General features: G+C 39.7%; 1 protein-coding gene across 1 annotated transcript in view; it reads right to left on the bottom strand.

Moving 5' to 3' along the window:
• The window catches only part of RASA2 (RAS p21 protein activator 2), a 45,259-nt gene extending 26,112 nt beyond the window's left edge, over positions 1-19,147 (bottom strand). The window contains exons 1-5 of the mRNA XM_063166887.1: positions 19,077-19,147; positions 12,883-12,988; positions 7,578-7,681; positions 6,461-6,555; positions 2,438-2,514 (exon numbers count right to left, since the gene is read on the bottom strand). Of these exons, the coding sequence (XP_063022957.1) occupies positions 2,438-2,514; positions 6,461-6,555; positions 7,578-7,681; positions 12,883-12,988; positions 19,077-19,137 (443 nt within the window). The 5' untranslated portion in view covers positions 19,138-19,147. The remainder of the gene's footprint in view (positions 1-2,437; positions 2,515-6,460; positions 6,556-7,577; positions 7,682-12,882; positions 12,989-19,076) is intronic.
• Between the last annotated feature and the right edge of the window lie 391 nt (positions 19,148-19,538).

Below are 19,538 nucleotides of genomic sequence, written 5' to 3'. Positions count from 1 at the left end.
TAACTATGCTTTATGACAAAAAAAGCAACAGGAATTGAGTTTTTAAAACAATCCTAATTACAAAACTTGTCTCGAAGACCAGCAGAAAAAGCTTCTATAGCCATGTTACAGACCCAAATCAACAGGAATCCATTGCTGAGCCAGTCATGGTTTTGGTTTAGCCACAAGATGACAGGGGACTCCAGGTAATGCTCAGAATCACAGCCTTTTAATTACTTGCTATTGTGTGTGCACTTAACACCATGTTTCATCTTGTGTAATGAAAGTTGGAGCTACTACTTGTCATCTTTGCAGAATTTCTGGATTCTCAGGGAACACACAGTGGAAATCCAATAGCAATTTAACTATGCACAGAAGCCAGCACAAGTATCTAGCATTCTACTATCCTAGAAAAAAATTAACTGATGAAGGTTTAAAAGCATCTAATTTTCATTGCATTGAGACACTATTAATTTGAACATGAAGTAAGATATTACTCCTGAAAGGCAAGTATCATATCCTGCATGTCAAGAATTATTTTTTCAGTGATTTTTTTTTCCTTTGGCCATTATTTTCCAATTTAAAACAGATAAAGAAGAGTCAGAAACAGCACATAAATTTGTGCCCACTCCTTGTCTCTCTTACTCTATCATGGTTCTGCTCCTTTCTATCTTTCAGCTTTGTTAAAGGAGTTACTAATTCAATGTCTTCTCGGGGCCTGGTGACTAGCAAAAAGCATAGCAGGAAGTGCATCATTTACTAATTACCGTGGGAAATTTACAGGACAAGCAGGGTTTTAAAGAGTTTAATTTTCTCTTTAGTACTCCCACATCTATTTTCTGTAAGTTCCTCATGCTTTAAGGTCAAATGCATCTCAAAAATGCCCTCACATCCATTTCTATAATACCACATTCAGCGAGAGATTTCTTATTTCGCATACTCTCACACGTGCAAAATATGCAAAACTCTCTCATACACGCAAAATACATTAATGTACCATCTATTAGTAATGTAGTAAATTATTGAAAGGGCAGCAGCACGTGTGGTACAATTCTACTGAACATTTTGAGTTTAAGGAACTCAGTGCATTTCCTAACCTCAGCCAACTGCACTGATGCAACACAGCAGTGTCTAACGCACAGTCCTCTCCCACATGGCAGCGAGTGGGCGAGTGCTGCAACCAAAAGAGAACCCTGGCTTCCTTTTGATCAATTATCTCCGTCACAGAGAGATCTAAGAGAGGGCACAGAGAGTAAACCACTTCCTACTCAAAACTGCAATTCGCAACAGTAACTTTCTAATGCAACTTTTCTTCATCATATGAAAAATTCAGGCAAGTTTTTAAAATAAACAACCCACAACACTAACATGAAGTGCATTAGCATATAAAAATATCAAATTTTCTGAAAATTAATTAAGTTGGGAATAAAACACAAAGTCATAAAGCTCCAGCCAGTTTTTGGTGGTGAATAGTCCATGGGGAAAAGCTGTTCTAATTCTGCTTTGTGTTGCAAATGGGATACAAAAATAAGAGCAGCAGGACTCCCAATGAACCATGCTGCTACCCCACTATAAAAGCAGAAACATTCCAAATTATCTTTAAGTAATAAAGATAGCTTGATGTCCAGCAAGTTCCATCTTACCTGAATGATGAGCCCAAGCCATTAAACCATCACCAGTTTCACTAGCTTAGCTCTATCACAGAATAGCTTCTCCCTCATAACAAGCTAAAGAACAGCACACAGACCACTCTGCTGGGTCCTGCTCCAACTCAAATACCCATCTGGGTCTAGAGAGTTGACTAAGACAAGAACATCTTAAATTCATCATGAAAATTACATTAGCAAAAATTTGTTGTTTCTATGATGCTCTTTGGTATGATGTAGCATTTTTACACTTCAGAGCCAAAATTAAGTTTAATAGTGAAATCTCCTCAAGTTGCTGCTAAGAAGTTTTACTGAAATGTGGCAAACACGCTGTTCCAGAACCACAACTCCTGTACTTTGTTTTTCTGTAAGAATTTCTTATCATGGTTAACTGGAAGAAAATAATTCTGAAGCAAAATTAGCAATAAATTTTACCATACCAACCCCCAAAAATACCACCAGCAGCAGTAATTCAGTCAGTAACAGCCATACTGCAAGTTCTGGCTGTCAGCTGCACTGCTCATTCCTACCCTTCTCACCACACCAAATTCAACTGGAATTACATGACACTAATCCTAGTAGTCCCAATGAAAGTGAGGGCTTTGGCAGCAGAGATGATCAGCTGTGAAAAACTTCTGCTGGAGTTCCCTAGACATTTACTCATCTCTCCATAAGGCAGATTCCAAGGAAAGCCCCATAAAAATAAAAATGCTATTGGTACTAAGATGTGCAGACATTCAGTACCAGCAAAGACAAATCCCATAACATTCTAACAAACAACCAAATATCAAAGGATTGATGCATTTCCTTACTGTACTACTAGTTGCTGGCACACAGATCCATTGTCTGTTATCAGTTCGTTCAGTTTTAATTCAAGGTGAACTTTCCCCTGGAAAAAAAACAGGAGAGAAACACAAGTAATTTTTAAAGCATTTATTTTAAAACTAGGAATTAGAACAATAATATAGTTTACAAGTTATTTAAGGTAATTCCAATATTACCACTTGAAGAAAATACCTCATCTAAAGCACATATCCTGCAAGTAGAGCATGCTGGATGCACCTGAACTTTGAGACAATGCTATAGAGAAGCACTATCTCATCTGCAGACAGCACAAGAATCAAGCCTCTACAGATTTAACACACACAAGGATTTCTTCCACCATGAGCAATTATCAAGTGCAAGAGTCTCAGCTACTTTGTCCCAAGCATGGGATGAACACTTGCAGAGATATGAATTTCTGACACTTCAGGAGAAAGTTCTAAAATGACCTTGGATTCTGAAGGCAGGTAGGTATGCCTAGAGAATTAGAATAGCATGCAATAGCCATAACCAGCAGGATTTAATATCCACAGTGAAATCCTGCCCATCCCACCAGACTGAAGATAACTTAGAAATGTACTGCACATCCCAGGGCAGTTTTCAACTACCTCATGAAGACTGCTGACGTACTGAAGGAACAGTAAACACAACCAGAAGAGAGGAAAAGGTGGCAATAATTGCCAAACCCAGCTTCCTCCTTTTCTTTTCCTGATAAGGCAGGATGTATTCAAGTAAAAGAATCCATAAATTATAGAACAGCATGGATTAATGTCAGAAGCCACAAAGCACCAACCTACTGTACCCTCTCAATAAAAGGCTCCATAACTTTAAACCATGATATGCAAATTTTTTGGGATGATCAAAATTTATTACTTAAATCTTGCTCCAAAGAGCTACTGCCTGAACAACACCTGCTACTCCTTTGGGTGCCTGGCTGATCATGCTGGCTTTTACATCCAAGACAGGCACACACTGCCAGAGTCTTTCCTCTAACAATGCTCTCCTTGCTATTCTCAGACTTTGTCTATTTGCTAAATGGAACATCAGATGATACTGGTATGCTCACAATGAAAATTCTCAGGGAAGGGTTCTGGAAGGTGATTTGCAAGAGTGCCACAGGAAGCAAGTCATAATCTGAACTACAGCTTTGCCTTTCTGCTAAAATGGAAGTAAAACCCTTAGCTGACCTTGCACACATTTCTATAGCAGTTATGTTTTGACACAGAACTGCAATGTTGTTATTGTAAATCCCCTGGGGCAAAGGCTGCGTTTCCCTCTGTTCGTCACAGGGGAGGAGAAATGAAGCTTCTTTTACAAGGCAGTTCCCAACCTAACTGCTTTGGGATGCCTGCCAGGTGTTTTGCAAACTGTTACTACAGGGACAGGAACACAGGTACATTAAGAAAGTATTTGTCAAGCAGAGAAACTCTATTACAAAAACAGATTTACAGGATAAAAACAGGATACCATAAAGCATGCCAACAGCCTTACAAGGCAAAGTTTTTGAATGACAAATGAAAAGACAACCATTATTAACATTTATTTAAATAACTGACTTCACTTGTTTTAGAAAACAGATGCTGTGAATGGCCTAAACATCTTCCTTTTGCTTTTAAAACCAAAAGCCACAAATTGTGTTTTAACAGTAGGAGTAAAACAGCACATTGCTGCTCCTGAGAACTACCTGGGGATGCCGTTTGCTCCCAGCTTAGTGCCATGATGACTACAGCAACATGGCTCTAAGAAAATATTTCCCCAACATGCACGGAGAGTTTCAGAACATTTTGTCATTTTGTTTGTTGAGAGCAGTGTAATGGTTTCCTAAAGTTGCTGATCTGCAGATCTATATCAGAACTTCTGACATAATATGCAACTGGGCTTTAAATGTGGCTGTACAGAAGGCTGGTTTATTTACTTAGTATCCTCACATTTGTATTTATTTTTCAGGAACTAGTGGAGAAAGGAAAAAGTTTCAAGAAAACAAGATTAATATGAACTCATAATACTGTGCACAGCAGCAAAACAAAAACCAGGTAATATCAAAACACAGAGCAGAGCAGCTGCTTTCTAAAAGTCTCCACCACCAAAGTTCCTGGTGTACAGGCTGCTAATTATACCGAAGTTAACCTGTGAAGAATATAAAAAGTACACTTTTCTTGAAAAAAATGCTGATGTATGAAAACCCCCAAAATAATCCAACCAAGCAACTGGCAAAGTGTCCTGTGCATAATTATGGAACACAAAATACTTCTCTGCTATCCTACTGCCTTGCACACATCATAAATTTTGGAAAATACTCACATGGAGGGAACCAAAGGAACAAAAAATCAACTACATGTATGGTGCCATGAGGAAAAGAAAACAACTTTTTTTTCCCTCCAAACTGATTTACCTTTATAAATATTTCATGCACTTTTTCTGCACATGTACAATACAAAAGTCTGCTACTTTAAGCCATGCCCAGCCAACCATCTTGGACATCTCAGAATATATTTCAGTACTGTATAGCACAACCAAACCAACAAGATTTCAGCCAAACGTGGCAGATGGGAGCTGGTCTCAGCTATGATCTAAAGACTTTTATGGAAAAATAAACCAGGACAGGAGAAACCTACCCAAATGCCTTGACTCGAGAAAAGATAAATATGAGGAGTGTACACCTAAGCAGAAAAGGTCATTTCTTAGTGGAAGTGTCATGCAGGACAGTGCTTTGTATGGCACAGTCATAAAAAAGTAAGAGTTTACATTCTGCTGTGAGTCACAAAGCCAAAGAAAACAATAAACTTTTTTATTTCTAATATGTAAAAAAATCACTAAATTCTATTAATGGAATATTCTAATTTAATTTTCACACACTCATGTAGTGTTATGACAAAAATTAATACCTTTCTCAAAACATTTTTATGAAAAAACATAGCAAGCATGACAATGTTTAAGTCAGAGTGGAAACTACCTTTCAGTTTGCATCTGGAAAGTGCTTTCTAGAATTTTCAGAGTGATTACATGAAAGAATTCAAAGAAGACAATGTGTAGTAGGGACTAGATGATCTCTAGGTCCCTTCCCAATGAACCATTCTACCACAACTGAAAGAGGACTGATTTTCAATAGAGAAGAGGAAGTGGTATTCAGATGTTTTGAAAATCTCTCTTCATGTAAAGCAACCACATGCCCTCCTATACCCAAGAGCTGCAGGCTAAACTTATGACACATAAATGAATCATCAGTGGAAATAATAGGAGAATTCTGTGCACATTCAGATCTTGTAAAAGCAGCCAGGATTCTCCCTACCCAAAGGGACTTTCAGATTACTAAAAAAATATAAACACTGTCAAGTCTAAGACTTTTGCCCTCAGGCAAATCTGGAAAAAACCCCTATTAAAATCTACTAGTATGTCACATCAAGAAGGCTAAGAGATTCTCAAGAATTCTTTTTTATTCTTGAAACCAAAAAGAAAATTGCTACAACTTCCAGAGCCATCTCACTTTTACCTATTCCTAGAACAATCCTGTTTGAAGAACTGGAACCACAGGTTGAAATAGAACTGTGAAGTGCAAGTTGTTTGATACTGAATGAAGAAAGTGTTTCAGGATAAGACACATGAACACAGCATAAGTACATCCAAGTTTTGAAGACTAATGATTTTACTGTCATAGAATTAGTCATTATTTTAGTTAACACCAAAAATTACTAAAAAAAAAGATATTCAAGAGTTTTAGGATCCATTCATGTGCCTCAAGTACATGACCCCTCTCCCAAGCATTCCAGACATGAAAATACTGTTAAGACATTTCCAAGCAGTTGCTTCATGTCTTCTGCCAGTTTTAAGCACCATGAGGCACAATACCAGCTTAGGTGTAGAGTGCATTGTTCCCTAACCAAAGTGAAGACACAACTGCCTCACAAGAAATACAGATGCTAAATCTTATCTCCTACAGCTCAATGGAACCTTCTACCATCATGTCCTTATCTGTACTTCACTTTCAAAATGTAAATGTGCAATTTAATAGTTACCTGAACCTCTGAATTAGAATCAACAGGTTGAAGCATAAACCAGTTCTCTTTTCCTGTGTAGTTGCATAAATCTTCTTTTTTGATTGACACCTTTCCTGAGGGAGGGTGGCAGGGGGGAGAGAAGCATAAATATTACCTTCATCTGAATAGAACAACTATTTAACTATGTTTGAAATTTGGTTTTTTTTCTAAACTCTTTTAAGTTTCTCTTTAAATTGATGATGCTATATGAAGAACATAAAACAAGAAATGTTATGGGTAAGTAAAGCAGAAAATAGTTTGCATAAAGCCTGATGGCATTAATTATTATTTGTTATCCTGGATATCACCAATAGGAAGGTAAAATAAAGAACACACTTGAGGCTGGAAATAACATAATAGATTTGGGAGAAGAAAAACGGTGTTCAAGAATGCTTAAACAGGAAACTGAAGTAGATGCCTTTTACTCTTCTGATTGCTATTTGGAAAGCTGTTATTATATCAAATTATCTGACATCCTGGTGCAAATTATTTCCTTCCTCAATTCAAGTAAAGCAAAGGCTTGTTCCACAGCAGACTATTAGAGTTTTGTAGCAACTGTATCCAAAAAGCAGCTGCAATAAAGTCATTATGCAGTGGTGAAAGAAACAGAAATCTACCTCCTGTGATTTTTCACTTAAGCTGCACAAGTTCCTGCCAAATGCTTTGTAAGTGACTAAGTTAAGGTTGCACTGACAAGGAAAAAAATTATCTATACATTATTTTAAGAATTATTCCACAATTGTAATTATTTGCAGAATGATTCCACAATTTATTCTTTAAATATCTATAAGTAGTGACAATTATTCAAATATTCCAATGAAGCAAAAGTGGAGAACAAAGAATTTCTCAAAATGCATTCAGACCACAATAAGACTATAAAATGTCCTACTAGCCTGAAAATCAAAACGTATTTTAGTATAAAAGAATGAAGCAAGTAACCAAAATCCTTATTTTCAAACTTTAAAGGAGTACTTAAGTGCACTATACAGTTTTGAAAGATGCTTCACCAAGAATTGTATCCTTAATCCTACAGATAACACTACTGAAAATAACCAAGTGCTCTGCAAGATGCAGACAGCACCTCACAGACACTTACCTATACGCAGGTCCTTTTGTAAAACACTTTTATCATAAATGTAGAAGGACAACCACTGGAATGTTCTTGGAATCTCAAAGTAAAACTCCTCTCCAAAATAAGGACTGAAAAGAAAGATTTGAAGTTAAAATAGAGAAACACTTTATGCAATTTATATAGAACATGAACATCAAAAAACTGCATTTTACAGCAGTCCCAGCCCGGGGCCCTCAGCACTAGACTGAGTTGTCATCAAAGGTGCCCAAAACCATTTCAGCACAAGAACACACAATAACATGGCAATGTCTTTTGTTTGTTTAATCAAAGGTAAGAATCAGAGCACACAGAGAGTGGTGTCTCCTCTGCAATTTCAATTCTATTTTTCTGTCTTGAAATTATTCTAGCTGGTTCTCTAGACTTCCTGAGACATGCACAAGCATTGCTCCATTTTGATATTCAGTACATGATTAAACTACATTTAATCTTAATTTATTTTAAACTTATTGATTACTTAACTAACTGGCACTTGTTTAGCTCTAACTTCCATGTCAAAACTGCTGCTCTAAGATTCAGATCTGTAAGAAGTTATCACTAGAAATTGTAAGACAGGACAGTGAAACAGAGAGACATTAATCTCAAGTACACACAATCTCCCTCATGCCAAAACGATCCCCACATTTCTCCATCTAAAGCAGTCCAATATCATGTCTGCAGCTCACCCTATTTAGCTGCCAAGTGCACAGCCCTCTACAGAAAAAGACTCTGAGAGGTTCCTCTATGCTACACCTATTTCATACAATGTGTTGGTAACTTCCCTCCCAGAACTGGTACCCTCATTAAAGTTAAGGAGTGCTTATTGATGCAATCAGAGCCAGCAGTCAGAAAATTGTATTTCAAGACTGAACAAAACCACAATGTTGTTTGTGCTACTGCAAGTGATGAATTCCAAAAGTCAAGCAGATCCACAGAAAAACCCTGCTATTCTAGAAATGGGCTCTTAAAATAGTTTCGTTTACAATGTATTAATATCACCAGGGAAAGATGTTCATGAAACTACTTTTATGCAGAAAAGTACTGTGATATGAGTTACACCAAATGCTGGGGTTTTTTTGTTTCCCAGCAAAGTACCATTCTGAGCCTACTACTACAGTACTTTCTTAAACTAATAAAAATATGACAAATATGCTTAAGTTTGGAACAAGCAGTTCATGTTATTACCTACCCAAAGGATACCAGGAAGAACAGGCCACCATCCCTGCTTTCTTCCTTCCAAAATAATCACCATTTTAAGACCACCCCATGCTTAAGGACAATGGCTTATTAAATAAATTTAAAAGAGCTGATAACTAACTTGAAAAGTGGGAAAGAACACAGATAAAAGAATCTAGTATTTCTAATGTCTAGAATAGATTTTTAGAAACAAGAACTTTAAGGGCAGGAATTCATTATAAGGAATTCCACAAGTAAAAATGTTCTTTTTGTTAAAACACAGACCTTTTACCACAGCCTTCAAAGCAGACAAATCAGTATTAGCCTTTGCACTACACTGAGAAATAATTTAAGAATTCTCAGTTGAAAAATTCAGCTGTGGTTTTTCAGCTCCCCTCTTTTTTTTTTTTTTTTTTTTTTTTATATAATTTCAAAGCCAACAAACTCTGCTTTGATTACAAGGGCTGGGTTCTTCTTGTCAGCACCATGACTGAAGGTTTAAACTCACGAGCATTACCTTCAGCAGCAGTGCAGCCCTGAAGAGCCTCAACTTCCTTATTACCATCACTGCTCATTTTAATTGTATTGACACAGTAAGTCAGACCAAAACCAAGGATGAAACAAAGGCTTATTTTAAACTTAGGTCAAGTCCATGGTCTGCTTCCCCTCGCAGCTATACAAATAGAAGTTGCAGCAGTACAAACAAAGGGACACTCCAGCAGAAAGAGTGAACAGTGGGGGAATGAGCTGGCACTGGTGGGTGTCAGGGGAAACTCTGCTCCAGCTCAGCTTTAGACTGAGGGAACAGCAGGCTCCAGTGCACACCAACAAGTGCCAGGGGTTTAATGTCTACTCTGGAAGGAACTATGGTACTCTATGCATCCAATTATAATTAGGCTGGGATGGAGACTGCAAGCAGAGACCTCCAAAAATCTATTTAGCACCTTTACCTTGCACCTAAGAGAACAAACTTTGCAGCTGCCCATATCCCCCAGTCCACAAAGGATGAACAGCCATTAACTCTATTATTATTCTTTTGACTTCAACACTACATTAAGTCTCAGATTCAGCAAGAAAGAACACGCCAATAACAGGAGCACAAATAGAAGGTTAATACATTCTTTTACTCATGTTGATACATTTTTCATTATCTAAATTAACAGAGGTTATTAGTCGTTGATTCATAAGCAAAGTAGGAGGCAGAGAGAGAAAATTTAAAGTAAAGAAATTCTTAGGTAGGTACAGAATAGGTTAGCAGGGTACAACAGTTTACACCAATGAGGAATAATTAAAATGGAGAACTCACTCATCCTGTTCCTCAGGGATTCAGTCAGTTTAGTACTTTCATTTGTGACTTTGATGCAAGAACTTTAAAGACTGTGATGGATACAAAAGTAGAAGATAGCACTAATTCAAAAGACGACCAGACTGAAGACAGGAAGAACCGGATTACAGCAGTACAGAAGATTAAATTTCACTGGCTAACACACTCCTCTGCTCTTCCCTTCCTTGCTGCAGTAACCTGGCAGTTCTGTGAGGACACTGATCAATGCCCCAGCCTGTCAGTTAATAAAAGCAATGGCTACATCAACTAGGAAATTAATTTCTGCCATAACCTTGCACTACCACAAAGTTCAGTTGGGAAAAAAAGAAACTGAACTTAGTTTAAATTAAAAAAAAATAAAAAAAAAGACACACGCATACCACAATACCCCTTCCTCATAATTGACCACAGACATCTGAGGAGGCTCACAGATATTCTTTCAACTTTCCAAGGGAAAAAAAAGTATCCTTCTTCAGAACCCACAGAAATCCCACACCATGTCAGGAAATATTTCTTAAGTCATTAGCCAAAATACCCCTCTTTCACTTCAGTATTATTTCATGCTTTTTTAACTTTGGAAAGTTTGTTTTACATCTGCACTCCAACAACTCTCCCAGTGCTGGTGAAAGGCCAAACCTACTTGTACATTTAAAGAATACACTTCTTAATAATTTTCAATCACGGTAGTCAAAACTAATTTTAATTCTAGTGATAATTACTTCCACAGACATTTAATTAGTTGATATTCACAGGACTAAAATTTGGATTAAAAATTGTATAAATTTGCAACCCATAATACAGTGACAAAAACAGACTGTGAATTATGTGTGTAAGAAAAAGCAAGCAAACAATATGAAATTCAAAGTTGCATCTATGACTAAAATGATTCTGTACTACACCTCACTGAAAAGCAATTTATAAAGTGTTCAGGTTAATAAGAGATTGGAGCTTTCCTCTCCTGTCCCAGTACCTCTAGGTTAGTAGGGTTTCTAGTTTAACACAGCAATAAGAAACAAGATGTTGTTTCTGGAATGAGAGTCAACCTTCCTAACTGCACACACTGAAGCAATCAAGTATAAGCACCCATCTGGTTGCTGGTCATAGAGGATGAGTTTTTTTATTACATTTCACTGGTTTGTATGGAACCCTCTCCTAATTCAGAGAACGAAGGAGTCACCTATGAAGTCAATTGAGACAGAAAGGAAAAGAGCAATTCCAAACACCAGATTCTAACTTCTAACACAATGCTATCATCATCTGAGAAGTTCTGTATTTGAGGCAGGTTATTTGAAACTCCTCTCTCCCCAGCTGTTTTGTTAGAGTGAGATTTTTTACTTCATTTCCTCTCTAAAGTATTATTGACATTGCAATTAAATTTCAGCTAAAACTTAAATACTATTAAAATATTTTTGATGGATATAAGGTGTTTTACTTTATCAAATATTTTATTATGCAACTAATACTTCTTTCATTAGGTGATGAAAGTACATCAATCTAATAATTTTTAAATAGAACATAATAAAAATGTCTGCATATACATCAACTGTAACAGATCTTGTTTCTAAGCATAGTAGTAACTTCTAGGATTTACATTATTAACATCAAAATCAGAGAGCAAAGTCTTTCAGAGATGGGTTGGGTTGGGGTCTTTTGCTCATGAAACTGCTGTCTATTTGAAGGGAAAATGCTAAGTTTCTGCTTTTTCAATACAGTCTCTTCAACATTTTTCTCTGAAGGATTACTCAATTGATTTTGTTCTGTTAATCTGCAGCCCGTTAGATTCTGAAAATTTTATGGATCTAACTACAGCAGCTACAGATTACAAAAATAAGCAAAATATTTGCTCCTGACTCTACATATGTGACATTTGCTTTTCATGCAGAAGCATAAGGAGGCTCTGAAATGATGTCCTGAAAAAATAAATTCCCTATTTAAGTTTGTCATCTGAGTTATTCCTCACCTGTAAACACCTGGAGAGAGAGCTCAAAGAATGAACACTAACAACAAAACCACTGGAGAAAGGAATTAAGAAAACTTCCAGGAGTTTGAACAGACTGTCTGGGTTTCAAAAGGAAGGCTTAATGTCACCTCCACATAACTGAAACTGTCACTCAGATATTCTGAACAATGAAGCTGCAGTGATGCTTTTTTGGGTCCTCTGTGAACTTCAGAGTTGTCAGACATGAAAGCCTTACACTGCTGCAGCTGTGCCATCCTGACTTTTTGTTTGAGTCTTTTCAAGGCTCTAAATCAGCAGCAGAATCTACAGCCCAGGGAAGCAAAGCAAGGAATTCTGTGTGGATCCTGTTACAGTTCCCAGAACAAGAACTACAGGAGAGAACAAGGCCTGTTCAGGGGACACCCCACAGCACACAAAACTCTCATACATGGCAAAGTTCCGGTTCCTTCCTTCCAGAAACTGGTTTTACCAGATACACAGTAAGAGCAGAATTCCACCAACACACTTCAACTGCTTGTCAGCAGAAGGAAATAACATGGGGAGCATGTATCAAGTAGATTTCTTTCCCTAGAAAACAACCTAGCAAGAAAAAGAATGTTATACTGCCCACTGGAACAGAATAGAGTAATTGTGAAATATATTCTTGCATATTTCATTTAAAAGCTCACAAGACTCAATTTTGACTTCTTGCAACACTCATGATTTTACACATTGCTGTAACATGTGAGTAGCTACCACAAGTCAGTTCTCATTTTAAAGTAGTACAAGCAAAAGCCATCCACATTGGTATTGGGCAGTCTTGCTTATCATATCCATTTAAAAACTAAGCTTACCTTAAAGATTTTTCAACTACCTGTGTACGAAAAACTTCTTCTTGGTCCAAGTTTATGGTACAGAAAAAGTCTCTCATTTTGTTGGGTACTAAGTGTTTGGCATCATCTGTAAATTAAAAAAAATTACTGTAAATATTGCAGGGGAAAAACTTACAAAATATTAGGTACAAGAATGTCACAGCTTTAGTGTGTTCAAAAAATTTACTGTTCCATTCAGCATGCATTTTGATATCCATTTTCAATTCATAAGCTTCAGGAGGGCAGAGAAGTTGCTCCATCCAGCTTCCCATGGAATGAGAGTCGACAGGAAGAGACACACTCTGACTCATGAACACCTCTTCTTGCAGCACCTGCACTTTCCCTTGAAAGGTCTCATCTCTGGCTTGACCCTGCACAGCTCGCTAAATCCGCGACACTCACAGCCTGAGGTCATGCGGCATTAGGTCATTGCACCAGGCATGATCTGCCTCAGCTATTGCTCACCTGGTGTTTTCTCTGCACATACTTTGGCTAAAGGAAGCTGATTAATCAAGAACTTGCCCATCAAATCTTTATTTCATTTTCCACGATGAACAGAAGATTGTGAGTTGGCTGAGCCTTTGAAAATATATCTCTCATGAGTACTGTTCACTTTTTCCTAACTAGTAGAAGGGGGAAATAATCACCTCCTAATTCAATGTAACATGGAAAAGAATAAAAGGAAGTTTCTAATAAGAAGGAAAGATTGGCAGCATGAGAATACAAAGATTTGCTGGGTATTGAATCTAGGTCACTGCAATTACATGCTGGACATAAGGCAGATCTGTTAGGAAATGGTTTCCTCTAAACAATCACAGCTAAAACCAGTTGAAGTTGCTCTTCCAAAATCCAAATGCTACAGATATCTATGTAATTTACAGCAACACCATTCTCTAGATTAAACAAAGACTTTCTGCCCAGATGTCTCCTCCCCCTCTGAATGTCTGAAGACAACACACAGACCCTTTCCACCTTTTATTTTGCTAAAAGAAATTACAAGCTTTTCTGGCACTTTCTCCCATGAGAGGGTCCTAAACAAAGCAGGTGATCCATCCCTTTTCCACTTGCTTGTCCAAACCACAGGCAACCAGAATTGCATTAGGACCTCTCATCCTTGCCTGCTGCTGGAAATACCTCTCCTGATGACATGTGGAATCAACTTTATCTAAACATTATCTATTTATATAAGATATTAAAAATAGAATGAAAAGTGCATCTAAGTATTAAGTTTTAATTACTTTTATGTCTGAATAGCATAAGACCTTTCAGAAAGCACAGAATGAAACTAGATTTGAAATGTCATACATGTTTATTTTTTAAAAATGCAGATATGAAGCACAGTGAGTAAGCTTTATTCTCTATGCTGGCAAGATGTGAAATCAAAGTTCTGCTTTCTCTCTCCTCCACACTCTTTTTGTGTTAGATGGTTAATTTAGGGTAACCTATTACAGCCTTGGAGGTTAAGTGAGTAATGCCCAGCACTGGAAGGGCTGCTCTGACTGTGTCTGAGTAGGGAATGTGACACTTCAACAGGAACACAGACTGAACTTCAATCATGGCATTTTCCAGGTCAGGGATGTGCACACTGATGGAAAGCATGAACAGACACTTAAGGAACTTCCACAGTTGAAACCTGTGCTCTCAGAAGCATCAACAAGCTTTTCCTCAGCTTGGGTGCAGGAGAGGAGGAAGTATACACATTATTTTTAAACACCACACTTCATGATGACAGATTGAGAGATGTGAACAAAACCTGGTTTTAATGGCTTTAGACTCCCAAAAAGGGCTCAACTCCAAGTTACCTTTAAGTGAGATATTGCAGGAGAATCAAGGAAAGCATCAGATTATCACTGCCTTAACTTTTTTTAAAGATGAGGTAATTTAATAAAACATATGACACGTAAAAAATCAATTCATCAATCTGGATGTAATCCCTGGAGAGCTCCTGATACCAAAGTTGGTAATTAATAAACATGAACTGAGTGTGTCAGCTGTTCCTGAGAACAGCTTTATTTTTTAGTTAATACTTGGCATGATCCTATTTTTCCCATAAAATACGTTAAAACACAACATTAATCATCACTGCAAAGGCACAGTACAGTGGACTTTGAAAGGAAATTACAGTTATTATAGTTTCATATTATCTTAAAAGGAATAGAAATGAAATATTTCTGAATAATTCACTATTTCTTTGTATACTATAGTACAGTTTTTCAGTTTTAAGAGACTGTCCACCCAGAGGAATACACAAAATACAAGTTTTGATTTCAGTTGGTTAGAGCATGGTGCTAATAACACCATGGGTTCCATCCCCATATGAGCCATTCACTTAAGAGCTGAAATTGAGGATTTGTAGGTAGGGTATCTTTCAACTCAGAATATTCTGTGATGTGATTTTCTAACCAGTTAAAAACCTTTATTTTGTAGCCCAAGTGTCTGGCTTTAAAGAACAGATAAACTTTTGGGAGGAAGAGGATCCTCAATCCTGAATTAAAAATAATCTCAGAGCACTTGTCAGGTAAAATACAGAGCATGAGATCTCACATTGTTTATAACACCTCCTGGTATCTGTGACTGTGGGACACATTTCACCCATATAGTGACCCAACTCTTCCAAGATTATTTCCTTAAAAAAAAAAAAAAAAAAAGCTCAAGCCTTCAATTACACTACATCTTCCTTTTTCTGAGAAACCTAAGGCTATAATGGTTGCATAAAAATCAAGTATTAACAACATCAGATATCTGCCTGAATGTTTACATTTTCTGTACATATATGTAATACCCTCTGTCAAGAAAAAGTCTGAAATTAGTGTCCATCTTCAAAATTTCTATGCTCTGGGTCCCTGCCAGAGCACATTTATGCACACAAACTCTGAAGTATTTGCTTCACAGGACTAAAGATATTATATAGCAACAATAAATTCCACCCTAGGAATGCAGCATAATCCAAGATAACCACACACTGTTAAAAACACGGAGCAGGTTTGAAAAAGAATGCATCCTGAATTTTGTCAGATGAACTCTAGGAGACAATAGTTACATTTTTCCAAGTGCTTCACTAATGCAGGTCTCAGGAAACACTCCAAAAATCAAGACAACTACAATCACTTACTGTACTTCCATACGGCATCAAATGAAAACAGAAGCACAGCCTGAAACGCTACACTACAAGATATGCCTAAAGCTACCTGACACCACACCTTTGTAAAGCATTTTTGTCATTACTGTGGCACATAAAATACAGCCATCAATACAAAAGCATTGCCAAAAGGGAAAGACAGTCTTTACTGGATTTTTGGTGAAAACCTGCTTAAGAGTAATACTACACTTTCCAAAAATATTACAGGGTCTTAAACAGTCAAGACCAGTTCACCTCACTTGAAAACTGGAGGCAGAAGGCTGGTTGCAAACAGCCCACAAAAACAGGGTACCAGGGACTGCAAACTTGTCCCTACTCAGGTTCTTCTGCTAGGTATGCAATGGCTGCTTAAGCCACCTTTAAGAACATGTCTCAATTCTAAATCTGGTGCAATGATTTGTATAACATGGCTAAATTTAGATTTTGCCACCAATTTATGCGTTGCAAAACACAGTATAAATAACAACTTTCTGCAGATGGTGTTTTCTATACATGCAGAATTACACAGAACTGACATTACCTCATTAAAACTAACATGCTCTCTCATGCAACACACATAAAATTAGCAAGTGTCAAATTTTAATTGCCAGCAAAGCTTGGGCACCAAAAATGTTTCTCCCTGTAAGAAACATGCTATAAGGAATTCCTTCAGACTATGAACATCAGCTTTCCAAAGTGAGGTCTGCTATTGTTAATCCCTCCAGATCAAGGAGGATTACATTATTACATTTGTTTATTATTCTTCATTTGGAGGGTTTTCCCCTACAAAACAGTATTAAAATACTAGCAATAAGTGAAAATAACTCAGTATTTGTGATGTGAAAAAGCCAAAAGAGCATCCAGGCATCAGAGGGTTCCCAAGTTTCCACAGGATATTTAACTCATTGAGTTTTTAAACTCAGAAGAAGTTTAAAAGGGTAGGTTTACAAAGTGATTTTCACACTGTTTCGAGACATGTCTTTTATTGCAGCTGTTACTTCCACTCATTTTTCAAAGGGGTTCTTACAGGTCCATCTTTAGCAATGAACTTTTCATATATTTCCCAGGAAGAAGGTCACATTCCTCTGTTTACTGACACTTTTGTCAGTTAACTGAACATCCAAAGTTATGATAGAACCACAGGCTCAATCCATAACACACAGATGGGACAATAAAACTGGTTTCAACACAAGTGTTAAGACATTTTGCCTTGTTTATTAATGTCTAGTGGAAAACTTTCATCAATATCCCAAAATGCAAAACTCACTGAATGTTGTGTAGTCCAGTGTTAACAAAATGTTAACAATAAAAGATAGGAAGCAGAAAAGTATCAAAAAATAAGCCAGCTTCAATAATCTTTAGCAACCAACTTCTTATGTACTCCTAGGAAGCAGGTCAGAGTCCTTCTTCCCAGGGAGTACTATGACCTGCTTCCTAGGGAATACATAAAACTTTGGTTGCTAGAGATTACTGAAGACAGATTAAGGAAGGTGGGGCTGCTCAGCCTGGAGAAGGTTGTGTGAAGACCTCACAGCAACCTTCCAATATCTCAGGGGGAAGCCAGAGAGGGACTCTTCATCAGGAACTGCAGTGACAGAATGAGGAGTTCCCATTGTTCCCATTGGAACAAACTGAAAAAAAGGAAACTTAGGCTAAATATATGGAAGAAATTCTTTACTCTGAGGGTGGTGAGGCAGTAGCATAGGTTGCTCAGACAAGCTGTGGATGCCACATCCCTGGAAGTGTTCAAGGCCAGGCTGGATGGAGCTCTGAGATGGAGTAGCAGAAGGTGCTCCTGCCCATGGCAGCAGCATTGCAATGAGACCATATTTAAGGTCCTTTCCAAAGAAAACCATTTAATAACCCTATGACTCTATGAACTCATGCATTAACCCCAAAACTAACAGTATGCTTTTTTAAAGGCTAGCTGCCCTGTATTATTTCTGTGCTAATTGCTAACAGCAGCAGATCCCAGTGTGTGTTCAGCCTTGCCTCCCTAACCACGTCCTATTGCTCACACCTCGGACTGAGAGCACCTCCAGCTCCACTCCCGGCCATCTCCTGTTTTCATGACCCAGTCTTCTATTTACTGAAGACACAGCAAATACATCTAGGCTGCATGACGATATTTAAGTAAACACGACTCCACTCCTCCACCAAACCTAATCCTTCAACATGTTTTCACAACCGGTTCTCAGCCCCAGCGCCGGGCCCGAGTCAACTTGTTTCGCTTCATTCTCAAAAAGTCGATGGGCTGCGTGAGAAAGGAAACAAGGGGGCCGCGTCCGAGCGCAATGAATGTACTCGGTACCCTCAGGAAGCCGCCGCACATCCTGTTTCTCCCGCTCGCTTTGAAGTGCTCCCCAGCCGCACCGCACTATCTGTGCGCCTCCCCGAGCCCTCCTCCCGGCCCGGCCGACGGCTTCCACGTTACCGAGGCTATAGGTATCGGCAGTCAGCACTTCCCAGGCAACAATATAAGGCCACCGGCCTCTCTCTCCGCCTCCTCCCACTCGCACACACGCTGCACAGAGGCACGGGAGGGCTGGTGACCGCTTCCAGAACAGCCCTTCACCACCAACTTCCTGCACATCGCTAATTTCGCAATTTCAGCCTGACAAACAGACTCTGATGCCCGAGGTCCGGGCGGGAGGGGGCATTTCTGGTCGCCCGCTGACTCCAGGGATCCCTCGGAGCCACCGATGCTTCCCTGGCACTCGGGCCTCCCCCGGCCCCGCCGCGTCTGTGAATCCATCCGTCCACCCATCCGCTCACCCCCCATCCCGCCCCGGGGCGCGCAGACCCCGGCCCGGCCCGCACGTGTCGCCGCTGCCGCCACAAAGCCCCTCCGCGGGGCCCGACCCGCACCCGGCCCGCGGCGGCCGCGGCCCCTCCGCGCCCTCCCGCTCCCGCCCCCGCCCCGCCGCCTCCAGGGCCGCCGCGCCAGTGCCCGCCCGTCTGGCCGCGGGGAGGGAGCGGCAGCAGCGGGGCCGGGTCGGGAGCGACACCTGAGCGCAGCGGCCCCGGGCGCTCGGCCCCACCGCAGCGCCGCACTTACAGATCTTCCCCCGCAGGTTCTGCAGCACCCGCACCTCGTCGCTGCCGTCTCCCGCCGCCATCGCGCCAGCGCCGCCGCCGCCTGCGCAGTGCAGCGCCGCGGGGGAAGCGAGGGAGGGAGGGAGGGAGGGAGGGAGGGAGGGAAGGAGAGGAGCGGCCCGGCCCGGCCCCGCCGCCCGCCCCGCCCCCGCCGCCCGCGGGCACCACCAGCCCGGGCGGGCGGGGGGCGCGGCTCCTGCGCCAGGGCGGCTTTTCCCGCTGCGCTGTGAGGGGGCTGCGCCCGGGGTTCGCCACCCCGAAGACAGGGCATAGCCTTAAGCTGCACCAGGGGAGGTTTATGTTAGACATTAGGATGAAATTCTTCACAGAAAAGGTGATTAGACAGTGGAATGGGCTGCCAAGGGAGGTGGTAGAGTCACCGTCCCTGGAGGTATTTAAAAAAAGACTGGATGTGGCACTGAGG

The sequence above is a fragment of the Melospiza melodia genome, chromosome 12 (assembly GCF_035770615.1).
Source record: "Melospiza melodia melodia isolate bMelMel2 chromosome 12, bMelMel2.pri, whole genome shotgun sequence".
NCBI classification, from domain to species: domain Eukaryota; kingdom Metazoa; phylum Chordata; class Aves; order Passeriformes; family Passerellidae; genus Melospiza; species Melospiza melodia.
Note: the sequence above shows the minus strand (reverse complement) of the source record. Positions and strands in the feature narration are given on the sequence as shown.